This window comes from Eptesicus fuscus, chromosome 15 (assembly GCF_027574615.1).
Source record: "Eptesicus fuscus isolate TK198812 chromosome 15, DD_ASM_mEF_20220401, whole genome shotgun sequence".
NCBI lineage: Eukaryota > Metazoa > Chordata > Mammalia > Chiroptera > Vespertilionidae > Eptesicus > Eptesicus fuscus.
In genome coordinates this window covers 39,255,854-39,282,092 of record NC_072487.1, presented here as the reverse complement: position 1 = coordinate 39,282,092, position 26,239 = coordinate 39,255,854, and the positions used below count along the sequence as shown (strand labels likewise).

Genomic DNA, 26,239 nt, shown 5'->3' with positions numbered 1-26,239 from the left:
TTAACATATATATATTTGCTACATTTTCTCCAGTGAACATAACTGCGTTTGATTTTTAAAATTCTTTGGATGCTTAAGGATGTTTCTACCAGGGAAAATATGTGCTATCTATAGAGATATGAAAGTAGCATTCATTCATTCATTCAATCAATGTTTACTAAAGACATTTGCGAGCTATGCTGCTTTATGCAAAGAAAAACAGAACAGAGCTTCTGTCCCAAAGAACAGTGGGAAAGGAGTGGCAGAGGGAAGTGTCACTGCTAAGCCAAATATGACAAAACTTGATGGGGATGATAACAGAGGCTTATGTCAAGTGCAGTGGGGGTGAGGGACTGGGGTATTGGTTGAAGCAGCAGTATTGAGGAGTTTGGGCTCGGTATATGCTACTATTTTCCTAGTTTCTAAGATGCATTTTTGCCATTTGAAAATTTTTGAATTTGGCCAGAATGTATGTGGAAGGTTGTTTTTTGAACCAGTGATGTACTTTTAATCAATCACATCATTGAATAAGAAACCACAGTATATTAACTGTTCAATAAAACATAAGCAATGAGTAAAAACTGAATTAATGCTCTCTGCTTGGCCTCAGTCTATACTGATGTAAGAAGTTTTTATGTAAATAAGTTTGGATCTTTCTGGTACACCATGAACTGCCATGGACCATACATTGCCCTCCTGAATAAACCACAGCTGAGTTTATTAATTCTTTACTTTTTGGATACACTTGCCTTAGTTATCTTATAGAAAACCCTACCAGGAAATAAACATTTTCTCCAGAGATACAAAAGTGTCATTCACCTATTTAATCACTCTTTACTCTTGCATTGCAATATAGCCAAAGAGCAAAGTGCAAGAAAGTGGTAGTCTACAGATTTACCAGGAGAAATTTTAGGAAAAGATAACCCACAGTAATATGTTTTGCAAGAGGAAAGCTAGAGAAGTTCCAGGTGGTAAACCCAATACCCATCTTGCTGAGAGGCCTGGAATAGGTCCCCTGACTTCTGTCAAAAGGGTGTGTGTGTCCTCAACTGTCAACAGGAGATGGGGTGGGGCTGGGACTAAGGTGAGGCTCATGAGGCAGTTACCTTGGCCCCAAAATGTAAGGATCACCCAAAGACTTGGTAAACAAGGTAAGTAATATATTAACACAATATGTTAAAAATCAACACTAATGCAAAAAATCTTCCAACTGTTTAAATAAAGACAAGATCAAGATTAGCGATTGCCCTTTGTTTCAGGCTCCCATATGGCCCAGCATGGCACTGTAAAGAGAGGTTGGCGGGCCTTGTGAAAAACCTCAGAAATGGATACGTGACCCAGGATCTTCATAGAGAGAACAGGCCAGCTGGTTTTGTGGTGTAACCTCCAAGCCTTTCAACAACAAAGACTAGTTTCATCCCCACAAATACATGTGTATTATTTATTTAATGGACCAATGGTGGCAGAACGCGGTATCTGATTGCCCAGTTCTAACGAATTCATGCCCCTTAAAATGGAGATCATAACCAACCAAGCCCCCAGGGATTGAAATGATGTATTTCATATTCTGCAAAAGCTGTCAGAAAGCACAACCTCAGCCCATCGGAACTGACTAAAGATACCTTGGAAACTTACAATTTAGGGAAGAATTGGGCGGTTTTGAATTTTTGGATACTCTCTAGTGCCACTTACTTAAATGAATGGGCAGAAAAGACCCTTCTGAAGTCATGGCTCCAAGCCTAATTTAAGGCCAGTTTGACATTAATTGTGAGGCATTACTTATGTATCTGTTGCTCATTATTGTAAATGAGGTTTTTTGGCATGAAACAGAAATTCTGTTTCAAATTTTATTGAATAGAAATTCGAATAAGTGCACAAGCTGACTTGATGTTATTTAAAATGGGTTGTTTATGTTGACTGGAAAACAGTATTATGAAAGCTCAGAGGTTGCTACTAGATGTGCTGACACTGACATCTTGTTCTAAACAGAATTTCTTGAGTGTTCTGTTTCAAGAAAAACGTAGCATATTTACAACTGTGGGTTTTCCCATGGAATTAAAAACAACAACAACACCAGTGTGGTGTACAATGTCATTTTGACTAAAACCTCAGTGTGTGCTTCAGAATAGCAACCTAATTTCTTTGATTGTGGATTCCTCCTTTAAATAGAAGAAATGACAGGAGCCTAAACACTTGTCCCTGGCTATTGACCTGTTGGAATATATTTGTTCAGTAGTTAAATCTTTTGGGAATTACTGTTTCAAATGTTTTGCTCCTTAACATGAACATATCCTTATCTTTTGATATCAGGTATTTTCCAATAGAGCTTATGCAATGAAACACAATACATTTCTGCTTTGAAACTAGTCTAAAAAGCATGTGTGTGTGTGTGTGTGTGTGTGTGTGTGTGTGTACACTATGTAAACTAGACCAACTTTCACTAGAGTGGGTTCTGATTCCAAAATTATTAGCATTTGTGAAGAAAACCATCTACCTGCCCAACAGTAGTAATAACATTCTGGGAGGGTAAAAAATTGCTGATTTGTACTTTTGTCTTATTATTCCTTATGATGAGTTGAAAAAATTGCATGAAAGTGGATAACATGCAGTTCTTTTTAAAAAAAATTTTTTTTTTATGGATTTCAGAGAGGAAGGGAGAGGGAGAGAGAACGGAAACATCAATGATAAGAGAGAATCACCAATCGGCTCCCTCCTGCATGCCCCCTACTGGGGATTGAATCTGCAACTTAGGCATGTGCCCTGACTGGGAATTGAACTGTGACCTCCTCATTCATAGGTCAATGCTCAACCACTGAGCCACACCATCTGGGCTGATATGCAGTTCTTAATTGTGGGTCTGCAGAAGAATGAAAAGCACATCTCATGATGTTCAAATATGTTCAAATCACTTTGAAAGAAAGTCAGTATATCAATGGGTTCTTATATTAATGTTATTTTCCCTTTTCTGCATCCCTCCCCAATTTTATTTTCATATATTTCTTTTTTTTCCTTACCTCCAGTTTTAATTCCAGGAATCATGGTTTTTTTTGTGTGTGTTTTTGAGACTATGATAAGACATTGCCAATTTTTCATACTACTACTTGACAGATATAGAATGTTTTGTTTTATTTATATTTGAAAGTCTCTCAAGATTCTTAGAACCAACCTTAAATTAATGATTTACTCTCTTGCATTTTTTATCAAAAATATAATTGCTTTTATCAGTAACTTTGCCAGCATATCTCTTTTCCTTACCAGACTACAGCTGATTTTATTTGTTCTGGTTCCACGTTACCCTTTAAAATTAGTTGTAGAACTGCTTTTACTAGTATTTCCCCCTTGATATGTAGTCTTTCTTTTCTTCTAAAGATTAAGTCAACAAATGTACTATTAAATTTCAAATTTCTCTCATTTCAGATTAGGTCTGTGTTAACCACTATACCCACCAACTTACTTTCTCTCTCTCTCTCTCTCTCTCTCTCTCTCTCTCTCTCTCTCTCTCAGCTTTGTATTTTAAAAGCAACTTGTCCATTAATTTGCAAGGAATGGTGAATCTGTCCTGGAGGGGGACATTGAACCAAGAATGAAAACACTCATGTTGTTGGCCATGTTCTCTCGCTAGCCAGATCAGTGACATTGGTCAAATGACATAATCTTGTTTATACCTCAGAACCTCATTGAAAAATGAGGAGGTTGGGCAGATGCTTTTTAATTAATTTAGAGATTATCTGGTTTACGTCTAACATTTCATGCTTCCAGGTTTGTTTGTTTTTTTACATTTTTCTGGAATGTGAGAATAAAGGATGGCTATATGCATAAATGCAACTCTTCCTTTGACTTCTTACTCAAGCAGATAAATAAATGTAGGCCCATTAGCTTATAATCTTTATTTTCACCTTTCGTTTCTTCATATAGTAATAAATGCCCTAGAATTTATTGGAGATAATACTGATAAAAAAAGGAAGAATCATCATTTATATCTCTGTAAATGTGAATAATTCAAACTTTTACGTAACAATCTGTTTTTAAGCATCTGCTGACCAGTTAGACAATAGCAAAAAGGTGAAAGGCCAAGGCATGGAAAACCCACCCACCAATCAAGCAAGAATCCCCGAATGTCAGCAGCAGGCACACGAATGCTATAGCAGGCCTTCTTTAAAACGGTGTCACCACATGCATCCTGAGGTACACAGGTGCCTGAGGCAAACACGGATGCTGTGGGCAGTGCTGTGTTAAAGCCCCATACCTTGCAGCCTTCACACGTGATGACTCCGTAGTGGATCCCGGAGGACTTATCGCCACAAATTTTGCATGGTATCACTTCAATTTGTGCTGAAAAGGGAAAACAGACATTTTGAGCTCACAGAGTTGTCTTCTTACTTTCACCCTCCTACCTTCCTCTCCATCCCTCCCTGCCATGACCTTGGTGCTTGAAGACACTGGGGTGGGAGTAGAGGTGTGGTGTGGGGTGATCTACTACTATTGGAATGGCCTCCCTAAGCCCCTTCTAATTGAAAGGGGGGGGGCATCTTATTTGCTTTTTTTTCCTCAAACTATAGAATATAACCAGAAACCAGATGTTTTGCAAACTCTTGCTTCATCATTTTCTCCTTTATAAACTTGACCTTGAAATAATGCGAGTCAAAAATCCCTTGGACCTGAGGCTTTGGTTTTCTTATTTTGCACTTCAAACATTAGGTTAAGAAGAGCTATCACATTGCCTGATTTCAATAATTTTTAAAATAGGCAAATAAAGCAAAACTGGAGGGGGTGGTGCTGATTTTATACATTATGTGGCTGAATGTTTACTTGTGAAAATGCCGATGATAAATCAGTCAAATATTTACTGAGCATACTCTATATGTCCACTAAAATAATAAATGATGTTTACTTAAGATACAATATACACATTAGGAAGATTTGCTTTTCCTACACCCAAATTAAAATATGCAAAATATGTTTCAAAATGCTTTGTATATGAATGTGCCACGTGGATGCATTTCTACAATTTCTGACCTTTAAATATACAAAATAAATAAACACAAGCAAGACATAAACCTCTTTACCTTATTGTTCCACCTTAAAAATGATACCACTTTACATTTTTTGCAATTAAGTATTTCATGGTAAGTTTAAATTGAGGAGGAATATAGGGGGAAACCTGGGGGGGGGGCGGGCGGGGGTGATGGCTAGCAATCTGAATCTGTGCCAGTGACTGGTGTCCTAGTGCACATTCTTGTTAGCCTGTAATTAAGTCACTGCCCCTTCCTTAGGCAATAGTCTGTTTTCCTGGGTGCTCCCAGTTTGCAGGGGCCCTGGGCCAGGAATTTGGCAGCTTGGCCGAGGGGTGGAGGGGGGCGGGGGTTGTTGGCGCCACCCAGGCCAGGCATTTAGATACAAGCTAACTTCCCCAGTCTAACTGACACAGGAGGGGCTGTGAAAGCCCACCACAAAAGCCTGGTAGTTAGGAAACAGATAGGAAACAAAGAAATTTAGGAATATATAAGGGGTGATCTCATTGTATTAACTGTTTAGGCTTTGGATCTTCGAATTCCCTGAGCCAGCAGCGCTGCTTTAAATGAAGGGTTTTTCCTGAATCTCCGAGTACTCCTTGTATATTTTCTGGTTGCCTGGTAAATTCTGCAACAAAATCATCTTTATAAGCAAAGAAATTCAGTGTTATGTTCTATGAGAAAACTGAGGCTCAAGGTGGCTAATGATGCCCTTGAGTTGACTAAGGAGATGGCAACCAGAAATTAGCCAGTTTTCCTGATACTTCATTCAGTAACCCTTTCTAGGCCTCCCGCAAAGATAAGATATGAATACAATTTTGAATTCCTATATTATCCCAGGAGCACCAGCCATAGAGATATTGATAAAAACATCAGAAGAGACAAAGTTGACTGAAATGCTTCTTAAACTATTTTATTAGCTTCTTTATTTTTAGCTTTCAGATTATGTGAACTAGTATTTGTCTTCACGATTTAGTGATGTGGAAAAAAAATGAGAGATTTTATGTCATTCTACTCTGTTCTGTTCTTCTTGATTCCAGTCCCTAATCTGTTAATGATTGAGGCCACGGCAAAAATAAAATCTCTGATCTTGTTTTCTGTTTTATAAAGCTCAGCTGACAAACTTCATTGATTTGTGAGGGTTAAATGAGATATTGTACGTAGAACTGTCTTGTAAGTAGCAGAGTTGTATAATGTCAGTCTTCTTCATCATCAGCAGCATCATTGTTAACTGGTATTTTTAATGCTTTTGGACAAGAAATATGATAAGCCACATCATTATTCTTTTATTAAAAATCTTATTTTATTAAAAATACCAAATGAATAAAAATTTGTTATTTATACTATTTTTTTTACAGTGATAACCTTTTGAACAGTAAATTTCTTACAATGATTACAAAATTGACTAAGAATCGCAGGTATCCATTGTACAGTTGTTAGTCTTATATGATATTAAGTCAGGAGGGCTCTTTGCATAAATTACTCCTCAGGGAGTAACTTACACATCGGGCGAATCTGCTTCAATAAGTTCTTAATTATAAAATGATCTAACTCTAAAGGAAATGAAAATAGAGGTAATTTGCCCCCTGGGAAGTGAGAAGATGTTTTTGAAAGCCACAAAGGTTATCTTACACAACTTCGGAAATACAAATGGGATAAGAAATGATTTGATAGAGCATCTGCATATTTATACATATTTATAATCCTAGCTCAACATGTAATCCTGAAGAACCATAAACATTAGAATAGTATTTTTTAAAGAGAAAGAAGCCACTTAAGGGTAAATGTGTGTGTTGCTGTGTGTAGGAAGGGATCAATGGTTTGGAAAACCTATGACTATTTTTACTTATTATGGCAGAATAGATAATCTGAGGTCTATTATAGATGAAGATAAATAATTAAAGTCACTAATCCTTTTGTCTCATTTAAAATAAACTGCTTCTGAGCCACAACTTGGTAATTCATACATGTATTTTTTATATGTTTTTAAAATTGATTTTAGAGTGAGAGGAATGGAGAAGGGCAGAGAGATAGAAATATTGATGGGCTGCCTCTTGCACACCCCATACTGGGGATTGAGCCCCAAACCCTGGCATGTGCCCTGACCTGAAATTGAACTGTGATCTCCTGGTTCATAGGTTGACGCTCAACCACTAGGCCATACCAGCTGGGCTTTACTATGTATTTTATAAAGCACATCTTCAAGACAGAGTATTTCAGACACTGGTTAAGACAACAGGTCATGTGATTGCTCCAATGTTTGCCATTTCTAAATGTCTCGCCACTATACCAGCCATTCTCTCCAATATAATTGCCTTGCAGTGCATACAGATCCGCTGACATGCTATCTATCATGGTTTCAAACTGAGCATCTAGGGAGGATTTGCTGGCTTGGACCTCATCACCTGTTGCAATGATGGTGTGATAAGGAAACTGAGGAGAGAGACCAACTTTCATACTTTTGCTTGACTCATGGATTAATTAAAAAATAGCCTTCTCTGACAGATAAACAAAGAGGAGCTGAAATGCTCTGAGAGATGGCTTGAGATATGTGGAGAATGGCTACAGCGTTTGGACAGGTTCAAGCCTGGGACTAATGAGAGGGCACGATCCTCTCGTGGCAAAGCCACGTGCAAGTCCCAGCACAATGATAGCTAAAGGCTATAGTTGTAAGCTTGACCTCATGGTCCAAACCTGTGGTCCCACGTGGCTGAGTGATATAGGCTGCGGGATGTGCAGCAAGTAAACAAAGTTTGATCAGGTACATGTAATTGAGTAGATTTGAAACCTGCGAGAATGTTGTAAACATCTTGACCACGCCCTCACTTTGCCTTGTGGAATCTGGCTATAAAATAAAGACTAGGCTTGCAGGCTGTGGAACTGTCTCTCCATCAGAGACGGCAGTGTCCCATCTAGCGCCCAGCTTTATTCTCTTGTCTGTCTTTTCTCAGTCCTTCACCGCCCCCTCTCAGGTTCACCCATGGCCGTGCCGGCTCGGCACAGAGATATGCTGATCTTTTTTCATTTCTTTTTTCTTCCTCTCACTTATATTTTTCTGTTGGTAATCCTTTGTAGAGACTACTTAAAAGTTTATTTACCAGTTAATTTTTTTGTTTATAAAAGCAATCAGGTAGTTTTTTGAAATGATTCTTACAATGTCAAAGAAAGTCATGATATACTTAAACCTATTTCATGGTTTACCTTATATTAGAACCATTTTTGAACTATAAATAATTTAATACCCATAGTTTGGCAGAGTTATGTAATAGTTACAGAGTAGTCAAAACTTGTCTCTTGTTTGAAGATGGCAGGGTCTGTCCTTGCTAAGAGCACCTTCCCATCCAACAAAGCCACCATGTGTTGAATCCTTTCTGCTTACCTTTCTTTCTGCTCCCCTAGATCCCCCTGCCTGTGGAGACAGGTATTAAGTTAGATTAACCAATCTAAACTATTGAGTTAATTAGAAAATGTATTGCTGTGATCCATAAAATTACCTTAACATTTTTTTCTCATTAAAAAAAACTTTATTGTTGAAAGTATTACATATGTTCCCCTTCTCCCCCATTGACTTCTTCTAATCCACCTCCACATCCCAAGCCTTCACCACCCTATTATCTATGTCCACGTGTTATGCGTATGCATACAAATACCTGAACTTTTAAAAGCAACCATCAGGAACGGTAGTAAGAATGGGCTGTTCAGATACTTTCTGGCTGGTGAAAGTATTTTTACTGTGTGTGCTCTTGTGACTCTCAGTTCCTACCATTCCATCTCTTACAACTCAACCTGGCCATTTTTATATTCTGGGCATTCCAAGTCCATTGAGGACAGAGTCCAGGTTTATTTCTTTGTTATATTTTCCATGGAGCCCAAAAGAGAATTTTTATAACTCTTTAAAGCAGTGTTCCTAAAATTGTTTTTCTTTTAGTACAACCAGGAAATTTGACATATTCCCTTCTATAAAAGAGGCTTTAAGCAACACTGATTTTCCATATATGAGGTGGGGAGAGAAAAATCAGAATCTTGAGGTTGGGGTGGATGCATACTTTGAAATAGGCCCCTAGGTGATTCTGATATGATATGATAAGGCTCCACTGAGAATTCAGTGAAACAAGTTATTAAGTAGGAAATCTCCGTAGCAGGTAAACCATCTGTAAAGAAGTAAAACCTGGTACAAGGCTAGAATCTGAAAATACTTAGGAGTGACTAGTAATTCGCTCTCTGTTTCCTGACCTTTGGTTTGGGGCTATACTTGTGGCATCTTCTGTTTTCTCCCCCCCCACACTTTTTTTTTCCTTTAAGAAGAAGAAGAAGAAGCATCTACCCAGTCTATAATAACTCCCATTCAGGAGCACTGGATTGCCTCTCAGTTTCTGTTTCTGAGAGTTTTACAGCTGTGCTAAAAGCAGGTGGTGAAGGAAAAACTCTTAATGTCTGAGTAAAGCACAATTTACACATACAAAAACTCCAATAAAGGTGACTATTTTGGTTGAAAATCCTTTTGCAGGTGGTCTCAGTAGCCCAGGCTGCATCTCTTCTACTCAAATTGCATCTCATTTATCATTTGTGGCAAATCCAAGATAAAAATCACTGTCTGTACTCATTCTTTTTCTCACGGACAGACTGATAAGTGTCTACCTTTATCAGGTATAAAACCTTCCGCTGTCACATGACAGCAAATCTAAAGAATGAAGTCAGTATTCCTAAGATCTAGTTCCACTTAACTTTGATTTAAGAACCCTAAGACTGGAATGGGATGGAGGTGTGGGAAAATGAAACCCTCAGGAAAAAGTTAAGTCTTTGAGCTTAGCCCTTAAATCATAATATATGATGATTGTAAGGGATTCCTGTTGTTGGGTCATATATCTCATCAGGCACACACCATCTTAATCCCAGCTTCCTGCTTAAATACCAAACATAGCTCATGAAATTCAGTGCACTCTAATTCTACTAGAATGCCCTCACATCTATCAGCATTTGGGGTCTCTCTTTCTTCTCACACTCTTGTCTGTAATAATGTGGGTGGTGGTCTGTATGAGCTGTCTATTCCATTCAGTAGATAGCTCCTAAATGACCTAAAGGTAACATTTGTTTTTACAATATTATAATTTCCTAACCTATGTATCATTGGAAACTAGAGTAAGAAAAACATTACTATTGTATGGTGATGGAAAAAAAAATGACTTTTTCAAAGGCACAATTTGTAGGATTATCATGAAGAGAGTTGATTTATCTTTTCCACAAGAACATTTACCCCTGAAGTGCTTTGCCTACTCTCACTCCCCAGAAGACTTAAATAACTGAGAATATAACCCACAAAGAACAATGTCAGTGATTAGGATTATCATTAGTGGCAATTACTGATAACAAGTTAAATATCTCCTTCGGAAACAAAGCAAATCACTTTTATAAATCATAGTGGTTTTAAACTCATAATTTATGAATTCCCATTAAATACCTCTTGTCCTGTCAAAGTTTTAATTCTAATGTGATAATGTGTGTGTAAAACCTGACATCCTTCAGATTGAAAGCAATTAATGTCTTCTGTGACCACTCACAGTGTGGTCCGGAGACTATGGCCCTGGCATGGAAGCATGAAAGAAATGCAGGCCATCCAGCCTTATTCAAGCCCGGCTGGTGTGGCTCAATGGTTGAGCATCAACCTATGACCAGGAGGTCACGGTTCGATTCCCGGTCAGGGCACATGCCTGGGTTTGCAGGCTCGATCCTATCCTCAGAGTGGGGCATGCAGGAGGCAGCTGATTAATTATTCTCTCTCATCATCGATGTTTCTATCTCTCTATCCCTCTCCCTTCCTCTCTATTTTTTAAAAAAAGACGTAGTCAAGACCAATCGACTCAGAATTTGCTGTTTAACAAGGTCCCCAGGACAGCATTGGAGTTTGAGAACAAATGTTCTGTGATGCTGAGAGGTATTTCAGCTGTAGCTACCCTAAGTGAGAACTGAAGGCATTTTTAATTTCTCTGGCACTAGTGGAAGTTAAAAACTTCACAGGATTCTAGAAAAGTAGTTTCTGCTATTTTTTTTTTTTAGGCATTTCTGTTTTGTGCAAAAGGCAGTAAGACAATTGAAGGATTGTTTACAAAAAACTCTGGTCATTAATTGACCAGGCAGAAGAAAGAGAAGCCAGTCTATTCCCAGAAACATCTTGCATGATTGTAATGAACACCCAGTATACCCAGTTTCCTTTGCATATTTAACTTGTCACCTGTGCCTACATCTTCACATTCTGAGGCAGTGTTTAGACAGATTCAAGCCTCGGACTAATGAGAGGGCAAGGTCCTCTCGTGGCAAAGCCACATGCAAGTCCTAGCTTGGAGGGCAAAGTCCTCCCAGCACAAGTATAGCCAAAGGCTATACTTGTAAGCTTGACCTTATGGTCCGAACCTGTGGTCCCACGTGGCTGAGTGATATAGGCTGCGGGAGGTGCAGCAAGTAAACAAAGCTTGATCAGGTGCATGTCATTGAGTAGATTCGAAACCCAAGAGAACGTTGTAAACATCTTGACCACGCCCTCACTTTGCCTTGTGGAATCTGGCTATAAAATAAAGACTCGGCTTATAGGCCGTGGCACTGTCGCTGGCTCTCCATCAGAGAGGACAGCGTCCCACCCAGACCCAGATTTTTTCTCTGTCTTTTCTCAATCCTTCACCGCCCCCTCTCAGGTTCACCCATGGCCGGGCCGGCTCGGCACAGCCACTAACTCACTCTCTGGATGCTGAGTGCAAAAAAGCCTCTCTTGAAAAGATGTTTAAAAATAGTTTTTCTATTTTAAAAATGGAATTGCACCAAGTCTCCTTCTTTTGGTGGCGGTCGGGGGGTCAAGCAATATTTGAAACAGAAATGAACTCATTTCAGCTATTCGTGTTAATTCTGGAAATATTTGGAAAGCTGCCCCACCTCCTGGGTGCAGCTTAGTTAACACAGAGTCGGGGAGCCATCATGCCGATACTCGTTGCAGTGCTCTCATCTGTTACAATGCTTGTCTCAAAGTGGGGTTCCTATTATCTGGGCGCTGGATAGATACGCAGGCACTTAGGTCCTACCCGAGACCAACAGAATCTGAATCTTCATTGTAACAGTGTCTCTATGATGCACGTACATAGTAAAGTTTGAGACGATCTGGAGGAGAGAAAGGGAAGACATTCTACAATTTAACTCTCTGGGCGTCTGCCCCAAACTCAACTCTCTGTAAAGAGAACTTTATATACAAAAGAAGACATGCACTCCACTTGATAGCTATTCTTCCCAGTTATAAAAAGAAGGAAACGGCAATTATTTTGCTTCAGTGAAAAAACCCTGTCTCTCCTTACTTCCTTAGTTTGTTTCTGAGCCTCCTTCTCTCATCTCCATTTTGCTGAAACCTTCCACAGGAAGCTCGTTTCCACAGCACTATTTCCACTGAAGGAGAGCAGGGATGGGACTCCACACGCCAGGTCACACGTGTGATTCAGAGTGACCAGCAGAGTTCATGCCCTTGGGGAAAATTCAAAAAAGAGCAAAAAAAAAACCAACAAAAAACACCTCTTTTCAGGAGATGAAAAAAGACAGCCGTTTTATGTTAAAAATTCAAGTTGCATGAAGAGAATGAAGAAACAAGTCACAGAGTGACTTATATTTACAGAAAAAAATATTGTAAAACACATCTGAAGACTTGTAACCAAAATATTCAAAGAACTCTTTAAATTCAAAGAAATGGTAAAAAATCAAAACAGACACCAAAGAAAACATGGATGGCAATTCAGCCTATGAAATGATGCTCGACATTGTATGTCATTAGAGAATTAAAAACTCAAACAACAATGCAATGCCACTACATCTTAGAATGACTAAAATTAAAACACACACACACACACACACACACACACACACACACACCCCACACCCAAAACCTGACAATACCAAGTGCTGGCGAGGATTCAGAGCAAAGGGAATGCGTTTATGGCAACTTTATTCATAATTGCCCCAAACTTTGAAAAAATAAGTATCCTTCAATAGGTGAGTGGATAAACTACCAGTGATACATACAGACAATGAAATATTATTCAGTGATAAAAAGAAATGGGCTATTAAGCCATGAAAAGACATGGAGGAACTTCATATGCATGCTGCAAGGTGTAAGAAGCCAGTCTTAACAAGCTATATATGATTCCAACTGTATGAAATTTTGGAAAAGGCAAAACTTTAAAGACAGTGAAAAAAAAAATGAATTGTTGCCATAGGTTCCAGGGAGGGAGGTGGGAGAAATAGGTAAAACACAGAGCGTCGTTAAGGTAATGTGTGGAGAGTGGCTACAGCGTTTGGACAGGTTCAAGCCAGGGACTAATGAGAAGGCACAATCCTGCTGTGGCAAAGCCTCCTGCAAGTCCCAGCACAATGATAGCCAAAGGCTATAGTTGTAAGCTTGACCTCGTGGTCCGAACCTGTGGTCCCACGTGGCTGAGTGATATAGGCTGCGGGATGTGCAGCAAGTAAACAAAGTTTGATCAGGTGCATGTAATTGAGTAGATTCGAAACCTGCGAGAACGTTGTAAACATCTTGACCACGCCCTCACTTTGCCTCGTGGAATCTGGCTATAAAATGAAGACTAGGCTTGCAGGCTGTGGCACTGTCTCTCCATCACAGAGCAGCGTCCCACCTAGCGCCCAGCTTTATTCTTTTGTCTGTCTTTTCTCAGTCCTTCACCGCCCCCTCTCAGGTTCACCCATGGTCAAGCTGGCTCGGCACATATGATGCCCAATGTGGGGCTGAGTATGGGAACCTGGGGCCAGCTTGGCACAGTAATGCAACTAATCTGTACAACAGTGCAATTATGGGTGCATGTCTATGAGTTTGTCAAAACTGATAAGGTACCACACAAAGAATGAACCTTAATGTAAACTATGAATTATAGTTAAAAATAATGTGTTAGTAACTGGTTCATTAATTATAACAAGTATGCCACACTAATGCAAGATATTAATAACAGAGGAAATTGTATGTGTGGGGGTGGGGCCAAACTTGCAATTCAGCCCCCATTGCTTCAGCGCTGAATCTTGAAATACGAAGAAATGATAGGATTGAAGAGATCATCTTAATTTGTACTTCATCTTTAAAGACAAGTATGAGTTCAGAGGTTAGAGAAAGGGATATTTGGGTTCAGTTCATCCTTACATAAGATGGCCTTTTTCAAAAAAAGGGGACATAGAGCATTTTAAAGAAAAGTATTCTCATCTGCACACAGCACCAGCAATTATTTTAGGGGTGAAATAATTTTAAGATTTCACTCTAGAAGCTTCCTCTTATAATGTCACCCTATGCTAAACAACACCAGCATATCAATGCAGGCAATGGTTTAGCCACTGGACAAATGTGGGATTAGTAGTGCATGGCTCCCTAGAAGTCTGAAGTGCCTGTTCTGCTGATACTGCACACTTCCCCTAAAGAGATTAACAGCATAATCCTAAATATTATAGGACCCGAGCTATCTTATTTTTGAGCTCATCAGATCCAGCATGCTGCACATAATCCCTAACAGCTTTATTCAGCGTTTATGTAAGCTGGTGAAGGAGTAGTGGGAACACAATGACCAAGTAGTAAGAATAGATACTGTGATTTTCAAATTCCATTTTAGCAAGTTTCCTCCTTTTGAACATTCTTTTTCTACGAGCAGACAATTCAGAGTCATTGTTTGATACTTTATAATAACATTCGCATGGAGATGTTTGTGGTTGTCCTTTGCTAGCTGTGTTTCTTATACATTACTTTTGACCAAAGACATTTGGATGCAGGTGGACTAAATTGGTAGGAGAAAATGTGCATTTTGTTTTTGCTTTTTGTCATTTCTTCAGAGCAGTGGTTCCCAGTGTGGGGCACAGGCCCCACAGGGGCGTCAATTTGATTCTTAAGGGGGGCAATCTGCGAATGAATTGTTAACAGTGGTTTTTTTTGTATTTCTTATGGTTCTACAGGCCTCATATACAGTATTTAAATATATATATTGTGACATATTTATGCATTTCAGTTCTCTATTATACATGTTGAAACGTTATTTACTATTTTTCATATCACTTCATATTATTATTATTTTTTAACAGTTCTTTAGTGATTTCTTCCTCAGTACTTCAACTGTCCTTTTGTTCTTTTATTTTTCTCTTTCATGAATGCCATGTTCTTTGGAAGCTTGTTTAGACCAAGTTAATAGCCTTTTAGGCTTTCTCCACGTGAATAGGAGTTCACTTTTTGAATAATAAGAATTATATGTCACGGCGGGGAGAGGAGGCGGACATCAGGATTTTAGGCATGCTAGGTGGGGCATGGCCAAAGAAAGGTTGAGAACCACTGCTTTAGAGGTTTGAAATACTTCTAAAGCAGCAGAGATATTTATCTTGGGAAAAATAATAATAGAGGAAAAAGACTGGTGAAAACCAGAAATTGCTACCCATAGCACCAAATATTTTACTGTAGTAACTTAAAAAAAGCTGTAACTTTGCCCTAGCCTGTTTGGTTCAGTGGATAGAATGTTGGCTTGCGCACTGAAGGGTCCTGGGTTCGATTCAGGTCAAGGGCACATGCCCAGGTTGCGGGCTCGATCCCCACTGAGGGGTGTGCAAGGAGGCAGCCGACCAACAATTCTTTCTCATCATTGATGTTTCTCTCTCTCTCTCCCTCTCCCTTCCTCTCTGAAATCAATAAAAAAATATTTTTAAAAAGCTGTAGCTTTAATTTTGAGTATTCCTTTTAATTCCCCTAAGATTTAAGAGGAAAGCAAAATACCTGCTTCTCTTTGCAAAGTGTAAAGACACGTTTATTCATACAGCTCACTTCAAAAATGAGTTGTGCGTGTGCACAGATAAGTTCCTAAAATCAAACGCTGTGTTTTAGGTAGTTTTACAAGAGAAGGAAAATTCATGGTTGTTTTTTCCCCTTATCACCAAGTCAGTGGAGACAAGAACATTTATGTTCACCTGTCAGCCTTTGCTAATTGTAATTCAAGCCCAAAGAGGATTAAGTACATAGACGTTAATATGTCCAGTGTTATTAATTTCTGAACAACAATAGCAACAATAATCTGTCAGTTGTAAGGATAAATAGTTGTTTGAAGATTCCCTTGATGTCAGAACTGCAATCTCCTGGTAATCATTTATCTCACCAATAAAATCTTTATATACATAGATTTTGAAGCCAGTGTAAAATTGCATTGAAACAATACCTATTCTTTTCTAAAAATACTAGCACTAGGAAGCTTTAAGCATTGTGGAAAGATGTAATTCTAAGTTTATATAATATCTAAAGAAGCTTCAGTTTGATTAGTAACTTTTTTTGAACAATTGTAAGTTTTATGTTATTTGAAAGAGAATTATATATCAATTCATATCTTAATATTGTCAAATGTTCATTGCTATGTAGTGTTAGCAAAAAATGGCAATAAATAATGCAGTATGATTTATTGCCATTTTAAAACCATGCTCAGAGCCTGCCCATGTTATGAAATAATGTATGTTTAAGGAACTATGCACTAACTTACACCAAAAAAACTTAGGAGAAAAAATACAGAAACGTAATTCATCTAATCATTAATCATCATTCAACGAAATAGACTTCTTTTGAAAATAGATTTCTTACATAGGATTAAGTGTTTGGTATAATATATTCATAACCTGAATTTTTAAAAAAAGTTAGAAACGTTTAAATGATAGCAATGCCAGTGACTAAATCAAGCTGCAAAATTGTGACGAGGTTGTTCATACTGTTAACTGCAGTGTTTTTGTAATGTGGCAGATGACTATTTAAATTCAGCCTCAAATCTTACACATTCAGTAATTCACTTCTGGGTATGATAATATTTATATATAAATATGTTCTCCAGTATAAAATAAAGCCTGAGTGACTTTTTATTAGGTACATTCTTGAGTCAGAAAAGTATTTTATTGTTCCCACGCCTAGCCATTAATTTATTTCACTGAGAGCTTATACATGCTTACTGTCTTGCCTTGAGAACAATTCATACATACAGCTACGTGTCACAGAGAGAAGAAAATGTAAAACTCACCAGTGGCGTCAGCTTTAGACTTTAGCTCGTTCTCACACATTTTGACGTTGCAATTAAAAATCTAACTGAAAAATATTGCCCTTTTCACTAGAGGTCTGACGACTGCTCCTAGGTTACCTCACAACTAGAATCCCAACAGACTGCATTAATGAGATTAAATGAAAGAGGAGTTAAAGGCATCAACTGTTCCATTTCATTAAGTAAGGGTGAAGGGCTGCCCAGGCAAGCACGGCGGAGGGAGAAGACTGGCTTTTCTTTTGGAGAAGAATGCAGAGTTTGCTAAATCGCAATCAGCAGTGTAAAAACACCCCGCACCCCCCATTGTATAGACACTTAGACACTTATAATTTCTGCACTGCAATTCTTTTTCATCTGTTGGAATAGGCATATGCCAGGTGACAGAGTCGTCTGCGATTATAACTAACTAACATAAATTTCCTTCAGGATTGGCTTGTTCCATTTATTTTGGACCCTCTATTGAGGTCCAGGTGAGGGATTACATAAAAGTATTACCAAGTTCCGTCCCCCCAAATATCGGATCCAAGTTGTCTATGCACACTAGTATTTTAAAGTCAAAGAAAGTGTGCATCCCTTATAGCTGCAGCGCCAACAAAGCCTGGGAACCAGTTTGGGACTTCATGCTAAGTGGGCCACTTGGCCCCAACCTTGAGGTCTAAGGCGATTTCATTCTCCCAGCATGCCTCAGTGCTCGCACTTATAAAATAAGAATGATGAAGACACACGGACTGAAACTTCTGATCCTGAACTCCTGTCACCAAGAAGGATAAATATATAAAAATTGCTTTGACTGCCATAGAAAATGCATGACCTTTCTGTGAGAGCAAAATGCTCGCGTGAATATCAGCTTTATTTAACTTTTGCTTAGAGTTACTAAATTGTTTCAAGGATAAATCTCAAACCTTGCTCTTTACCCCTCACCTCTCTACCACCTTTGGCAGCTCTCATTTTCTATTCACTAATCCCTTGTCACAAATAGTTTCTTGATCTTCTCCCTTCTGTTTCTCTCTCCCTTAGACATCTTTGCTTTTTCCTGGTTCACATTGGAGTAGAACTACTTTTCCTTGGACACAAAGGCAAGGGGTGGAGAAGTGGTTAGGGGAGGCTGAGTAAATCCATTAAATATGATTGTCAACATGGTAGAGCTGAGCCCAATGGATGCCCATTGAAATAATCTGGAGAATTTAAAAATATTGATGCCCAGAGATATCTCTCTTACCTCCCATTGATTTGGGATTTGAAACATTTCCAAAGTAATTCTAATGGGCAACCAGGATTGAAGACCCCCCGAATGTTTCTCAGAACCACCAGAGACATGTGTTAAATGTATAGGTTCCTGCCCCCACCAACTACTGAGTCAGAATGCTTTGAGGAGGGGCCTGGAAAGCTATAGTAATAAGCACAGGTGTTTGCTGTGATAGAAGCTTGGACTTTGAATTAGAGTATTTGGTTTTGAATTCTTGGGTAAGCTACTTAACATTTTCTGTGCCTCAGGTTGTATACCTCTAAAATAAGATCATAACACCTATCCGCTAGAGTTGTGTGAGGAGTAAATGTGAAAATCCTTAGCACAGAGCCTAGTACAAATTGGAAGTCTACTTAAAAATAAATCTGCCTACCTTTGCTTATGAAAGCATGCATTTTGGCTCTTGACTTTGTTTATTCGGTTAATACAACTAATTAATTAATAATAAATATTATTTGTACCAGGCACTGAGAAATAAGTATTATGGAGCTCACAGTTCATGTGTATTGAAAACCTATAAATTTAAACCTATTTAAATTCTTCCATTGTAATTGTGAGTTTTCTGTATAATACAAGAAATAATATATATTTTTCTTAAATACTTTTGTTTTTTAGATTTTTAGATAGAAAGGAAGGGAGATGGGAGAGAAATAGAAGCATCAATGATGAGAGAGAATCATTGATCAGCTGCCTCCTGTATGCTCCCTACTGGGGATCAAGCCTGCAACCTGGGCATGTGCTCTGACTGAGAATTGAACCAGTGACCTCTTGGTTCATGGGTCGGTGCTCAACCCTTGAGCCACAATGGCTGGAAATAATATTTTTAGAAGACCTTTTTGGTAATGAGGAGTAGGAAGGTCATTTAAAAACTCTCCTTGGTCAGAAAGTAAACAGGTTTGGGGGATAGCAGATGTTTCGAGTATTATAGTTTAAACAAGGAGACAGAATTATTCTCTGTGAACTCTTTAAAGGGTATTTAATACTAGTGAGGTGTGAAGAGCGGCTACAGCGTTTGGACAGGTTCAAGCCTCGGACTAATGAGAGGGCATGGTCCTCTTGTGGCAAAGCCACGAGCAAGTCCCAGCTTGGAAGGTAAAGCCCTCCCAGCACAATTATAGCCATATGTAAGCTTGAACATATAGTCTGAACCTGTGGTCCCATGTGGCTAAGTGATATAGGCTGCAGGAGGTGCAGCTAGTAAACAAAGCTTGATCAGGTGCATGTAATTGAGTAGATTCGAAACCCACGAGAATGTTGTAAACATCTTGACCACGCCCCTACTTTGCCTCGTGGAATCTGGCTATAAAATAAAGACTCGGCTTGTAGGCTGAGGCGCTGTCTCTCCATCAGAGATGGCAGCATCCCATCTAGCCCAGCTTTATTCTCTTGTCTGTCTTTTCTAAATCCTTCACCGCCCCCTCTCAGGTTCACCCATGGCTGTGCCGGTGCGGCACAGTGAGGCATTAAATTGATAGGCACCAGTCATAGGGTGCTGGAAGCCAAATCTCAGGATTAGAAAGTTATATCTCCTCATGCCTCCTAAGCCTTGAAAAATACCCAGCTCCTGCTCTGGCCAAAGGAAGTGGGTACCAAGGACATCAAAACAGACTCATTGGCATCTTAATGCACAGAGCATGCTCATTCTCCTGGAAACAAAGGGCAGGGTTGGAGATAGGAGCACATGCTTGGGGCTGGGATCCAGCCTATATATTGGGGCCTATAGTTAGGAAGAATGAAGAAATGGTTGGGATTTCTCTAGAGTTACAGTTTTATCATATCACTTTCCTTCTCAAAACTTTTCAGCCCCCTCTCTATGATTCACAAGATAAACCTAATCTCCTCCTGGGCCTGGCTTTTCTCAGCCTGCGTTTGCAGGTACTCACCCTGTGATCCAGGGCCAAAGGCAGCCATCTACCTTCAGATTCTTCCCCCAGTTCCTTACTTCTCTGCCTTTTTTCACTTCTCTGTTCTCCTTGGCCCTCCTGAAGGCCTCACTCCACTGTGCTCCAACTACCCACATCTGACCAACTTTTGAAAAGCTAGCTCAACTCCTACCACTTCTGAAAAGCATCCCCTGAACACTCCATCTGCAGGGTTACCCTGGGTAACTGACCATTCATTGGTCCTGGTGTTCTTCATTAATCCTCTTTATATGCTTACCTTTCACCTTGACTGTAAGCTCCTTAGGGATAAAATCATATCTTTGTGTGTCTCCCAGTGTCTAGCATAGAGAGTCAATAACATGTATGGAGTTGATTAGTGGCTGATGGTGTACCTGCTGAATGACTGTAGCTCTGGGGACAACAGATAAATCCCATCACCTACTTCCACCATTTCCTTTCACTTTGCATTTCACTCTGATAGCTCATCTTTGGGACATGCAAGCTTATTTGCTTGCTGCTACTTAGTGGAGATGAGAGAAGGTTAAGAAAAAAAGGTCTTGCCTCCTTTTGCTTTTTATTTAATCATAACTGGTTCTCAGTATAGGAACAAGGAGGTTGAAACAAAAAACTTCTCTTGAGCTCCCATTTTCCCTTCATCAACTAACAAGCTTTCTTTTTACCCCCTTTGTTTGGCATTTAATTGCCACTTTGGACTCATGTCCCATTGGCTTAGGTCTTTTCTCTGTCCAGTAGGGAGATTTCTTTTTCTCTGGTTGGGAGTATTATCATTAGAGGCAAGGGGGAGTTGATAGCTCTCCCTTGACCCTGTTCCACTGTAAGTAGTGGCAATTAAACACTTGTCACACCAACATAGTACTTAGACTGTCCCTGGTACCACAATACATTAAGCTAGTGGGACAAAAAGTTCTTTTAGAAAACCTCCTAAGATTTGGGGGCAAATGAAAGATGAAGCTTCTTCATGAAGTGTCTTAAACGAGAGATAGCTTGAATTATAGGAAACTGTCCCTGTTTAGCACAGTGGTTCTCCAAGTCTAGTTCCTCAGAATAGTTGGATCAGCAGCATCATCTGGGAACTTGTTAGAAATGCAAATTTCCGGCCCCATCTGAGGCCTTCTGAATCAGAAACTGATGTGGGTGCACGTATATGTGTGTGTGTGTGTGTGAGTGTGTGTGTGTGTGTGTGTGAGTGTGTGTGTGTGTGTGTGTGTGTGTGTGTGTGTATGGGGTGTGTGTGTGTCCAGCAGTCTACATTTTCACCCTCCAGTTGGCTCTGATGCAGTCATATTTCACAGCCACTGGTTTACAGCTTGGGTTTTCCAATCAGGAGAAGCTACAGTTAATTTGCAGCTCTCACATACTGGTTGTATGGTTATCTGGACAAATTATTTTATCTACTGATGCCTCTGTTTCATTATTTGTAGAACGGCCATAAGAATACCTACATGATGGAAGTGTTGAAAAATTTAAAGTGAGATTTTAAAATATCTGATTCCCAAGAGATATGCATAGACCAATTCAGTGAGAATTTTTGGAAGACCAAGGATTTTTATTTTATAAAAGACAAAATAATTCTGAAGTACAGAATAATATACTTTTGTTATATATTAAAATCAGCATTACCAGGAAAAAGAGGTGTGAGATTAAACGCAGATAAGAATTAATCATCAGTAATGCCAGATATTGAATTCATTATTTCCATGATTTTGCCCCAACTTAATAGTAGAAAAGTACAGAGAAATACTAAAATGTAGATTCTAAAATAGGATTTTCCAACTTTGCCATTACCGATATTGGACTTTCAGCCTCCAGAACTATGAGAAATACATTTTTGTTAGTTATAAGTCACCCAATAAATGATTAAGACAGTAAATGCTAGCTCTCCTTGATGGATGATTGATGGATAGATAGATAGATAGATGTTAGTCTTATATTGATTCCATACCCATGGGATAACTCTTAAAGCCTTTACAAAGAAGTTCTTATCCATTCATCAATTGCTTCTCCGAGTAATACATTAGAATAACTAAATACTCACATACTAGTACATCTTAGGGTCTACAGCTGGTGTTGGAGAAGATCAAGGGGATGTCAGAATCAGAACCGAGTTCTGCTTCTACCCTTTTCTAGCTGAGCGCCTTTAGGAAGTGACAACCTCTCAGAACCACTGTTTCTTCCTTTGTCAAGAGGGAAAATAATTACTGTTTCATGTACATGTTATAAAAATTATATCATACATGTGAAAGCTTATAAGCCAATATCCTGGTATACAGAAGGCACTCAGTAAAGATTTAATTCCCTTATAGTCATAGTTGATGAGAGCATAGTAGGAAACAAAGGTGGGCATAGTCCCTGTCTTCATGAATATAGACTTTGAATGGCATAATTCATCTAAATTGACAAGTAAGCAGTTAAAAGGGTTTCTCTAGTCACAATAATATTTTATCCTGTCAAAATTGCATTTGAAAAATTAGGTTTCTGAAGAGTACTTAGTAAAATTAAACATATTAATGTTGTCAAAACTAAATATATTTTATTATTTATAGTAATAATAAATTTAATCATAACTGGTTCTTAGTATGTAAATGCATCATTTATGCTATTGCTCAACAGCAAAATTGTAAACATCTTTGGCTTCTATCCACTAACTGTGACAACTAAAAATGTTTCCAAATATTTCTAAATATACCCTGGAGGACACTTACTTTGTACAATCCATTTAAGAAACTCTAGCAGCTTAATTTTGATGCAGTGTAGAGTAGTGATTATTGCTTTAATCACTAGCTAAATTATTGTGGTGACTGAGCTTGCAAATATTTAAACTTTGGTACAAACCCATATTATAAAAACCATTTACATTTCCAAACATTTTACCCAGCAGTGCTCCTACTTATTTTCCACTCAAGGGAAAGAAATATTCAACAACAAAATGGAAAACAAAGAGACTGGTAATATTCTTACTGGTTGACATTCGTAGTATAACCAAATTCAAAGGGCAGAAATCCTGAGCCCTTATTTACTAACACATTCCTAACGCTTCCTTCTGACACAGGTTTTAAATTGTAAGAAAATGAACAAGAGTAACTTCCCAGTATCATGTAAAGTAGATTCCTTTTATTATATGAGTTATGAGGTTGATAAAATATGTAAGGTAGATTGGGGGGAACAATCATTTTCTTTATTTACATTAAAAAGTGCTGAATATTTTTAAAGACTAAATTTTTAGAGCAGTCTTACAACAACATTGGAATATAGAGGTTTTCCATGTAAATCCTGCTCACACACATGCACAGCCTCCCTATTATCATCATCATCAGAATTTTTTTAAACAAGGATGAACTTACATTGACACATCATAATCACCCAAAGCCCATAGTTTACATTAGGGTTTCCTCTTGGTGGTGTACATTCTATGGATTTGGACAAATCTATAATGACATGCATTGACCATTATAATATCATACAGGATATTTTCACAGTCCTAAAAATCCTCTGTGCTCTGTCTATTCATCTTCCCCTCTTCCTTTTCCCCCAACAACCACTGATTTTTTTTTATTGTCTCCATTGTTTTGCCTTTGATATTTTTGAGATTAAGCAAATACTATTTCACTCAATAGTGTTTAGTTCTGCAGAAATATAGCTATTAAGAATTAAGACTGGAACATTAAAAAATGGCTGAAACCCAAACACTTGTTGAATTTGACATTTGTTCATTCAGGAAATACATGTTTGTTGAATGCAAACAATATTCTAGTAACTGAGTTAAATATCTTTCCTTAAGGTCCTTTCTAAGCCTATATATAATAAGACCACTATTATCTGGTATCATGGGAGACAGAAGTGATTTTGCATGTGCAACATCTGAGGATGCTAAATATGTGACATTATAGGATGAGCTTTAAGTATTTTGATCCAGGACACATGGCTACGTTCTGCTGCACCTGGGACCTATAGGATTACACACTTTTCATGGGCTTCATCTAGGCTAGCTCAGAATTTTACAGCAAAACCATTTCCACTTCCCAAGAGTCTGGCCTTCCTCCTTTGTGGCAGTCAAATAAAAAGAATAACTTTTATAAACATCGGTGATTTTTTTTAAACCTTAGACCCCCAGTTTCTGTCATTTATTGCTATTGATCAAATTCCTTTCTTTTCTTTCTGTATAAAGGCAACAACAACATATCCTATTTTACACGAGAACCAGGCAATTCTGTCAGAAAGAATTCAGGTGAAGTCATTAGTGCTAAACAAACTCAGTAAAAGGGTTGAGTTTTTTATGTGTTATCTTCTAAAGAACATATTCACCAAGAGACAACTTAACAACCAGATACAGTAAATTTACTTAAAAGTGTAGAAAGTCCAAAAACAGTAGCATTATCTCTGTGTGCAGTCCACATTTGCATTAGTAGAAAGAAATCTGCCCCTGAAGTATCTTACAACAGAGAACTATGCACAGTCTTCCCCCACCTCTCTCTCTCTCTCTCTCTCTCTCTCTCTCTCTCTCTCTCTCTCTCTCTCTCTCTCTCTCTCTCTCTCATATCCTGGGACATCTTACAGCCAACCAAAATTGTCAATATTTTGCTGAACGGAATAAGAAACAAATGGAAAGTGTAAAACCACATAAATCACGTGTTGCCAAACAAATGTAGATTTATTATCCTCGAAGAACAAAATCTTTCATTTATAACTCAAAAGTGAAAACAGGAGTTGAGTTTGATCCAAAGTTAAAAGCAGGAAAACCTGAGAAGCAATTAAAGGCAAATGTATCAAGCCATTTACTGTTTTCACTTGAAAATCCTCCTGAGTCCACAGAATTAAACAGTTAGCACAGATTGAGAACTTGGTATGTGCCAGGCTCTGTGTTAAAAGCTTCAATGCATTACCTTGTTTATTTACCACAACAACTCTGGGAAGTGGGTGTTTGTACTCTCAAGTAACTGGTGAAGAAACAGAGGCACAACAGCGCTAATTAATTGAAACTACAGCAGTCATCTCAATATGTGGTCCACCGATGAGCAACACCAGTATCACGACCCGCTCCATCTACTGGTTAGATATGTGAATTCTCTGGCCTAGATCAGATATGCTGAGGTGTGGTCCAGACTAGGACTGAACATTATTGCAATCTGTGCTTTAAGAAGCCGTCCAGCTGATTCTAATGACTGCTAAAGTCTGAGAACAGTGGCTTTGATCATGTCTGTTTCGGCATTTAAGTCTATTTAAATTAGATACAAGATATTAGAGACTTATTCACAAAAGTGAGAAACATTGAGGAGTACTTCAGGACACACATCCTCTTTACTAAGTAGGTTTTGTTTGTTTCTCCTATTTGAAGAAGTGCTGAAGGCCTGTGTTTCCAGCCCCAGTGGTTTCAGCAGGGCTAGAGGATCCCTGCCAACAAGGATAAAATGCATATTATGCAAGCATTTCCCTGTCTCTTTCTAAGGAGTAGACAGACACTGCGCTATTTCCTCGCTGGGGCAATTTGGTGATTGCTGCTCATACTGTGGAAAACGGAGCATGCCACTGTTGCTGGGGTTAAAAATCCACAGCATATTTCTCTTGGGGTTCACTTACCCACAAACATTACCGTGAGTTTGTGGTTCTAAAGGCGATCTATGATCTTTTTAATTCCCGTGGAATCTGATTACCTGCCATCAATCTGTGCTTCTGAATAAGAAAATAATTGGCACTGATCTTCTCTTTCTAGCTTTTAAACATTGGCTGGGTTGTCATTTTCATGTTTACTATTTTTACTCATTATCATTAGTACCTTTGCTATACTTCATGCAGACTGTTACTTTAGGGCTGAATGAAAGATTTAAACTTTGGTTTCCTTAAAGAAAGGAAGGAGGAACAAAGAAATACATGTTTACGATGACCTCTCCCTTTGCTTCCTAGGATTAAAGGGTTACTGTATAAAACTCGTAGGCTTACCCTATTTTGTCAGAACAAAGGGTAAGATGCTGAATGTGGATACAATTTAGTGAATGTAGTAGCATCTGCCCTTCTATTTTATTTGTATTTTGT

The 26,239-nt window shown here is 38.5% G+C and overlaps 1 protein-coding gene across 1 annotated transcript in view; it reads right to left on the bottom strand.

Moving 5' to 3' along the window:
* RORB (RAR related orphan receptor B) overlaps window positions 1–26,239 on the bottom strand; it is a 154,957-nt gene that overhangs the window by 44,087 nt on the left and 84,631 nt on the right. The window contains exon 4 of the mRNA XM_054727660.1: window positions 4,226–4,311. Coding sequence (XP_054583635.1) covers window positions 4,226–4,311 — 86 coding nt within the window. The remainder of the gene's footprint in view (window positions 1–4,225; window positions 4,312–26,239) is intronic.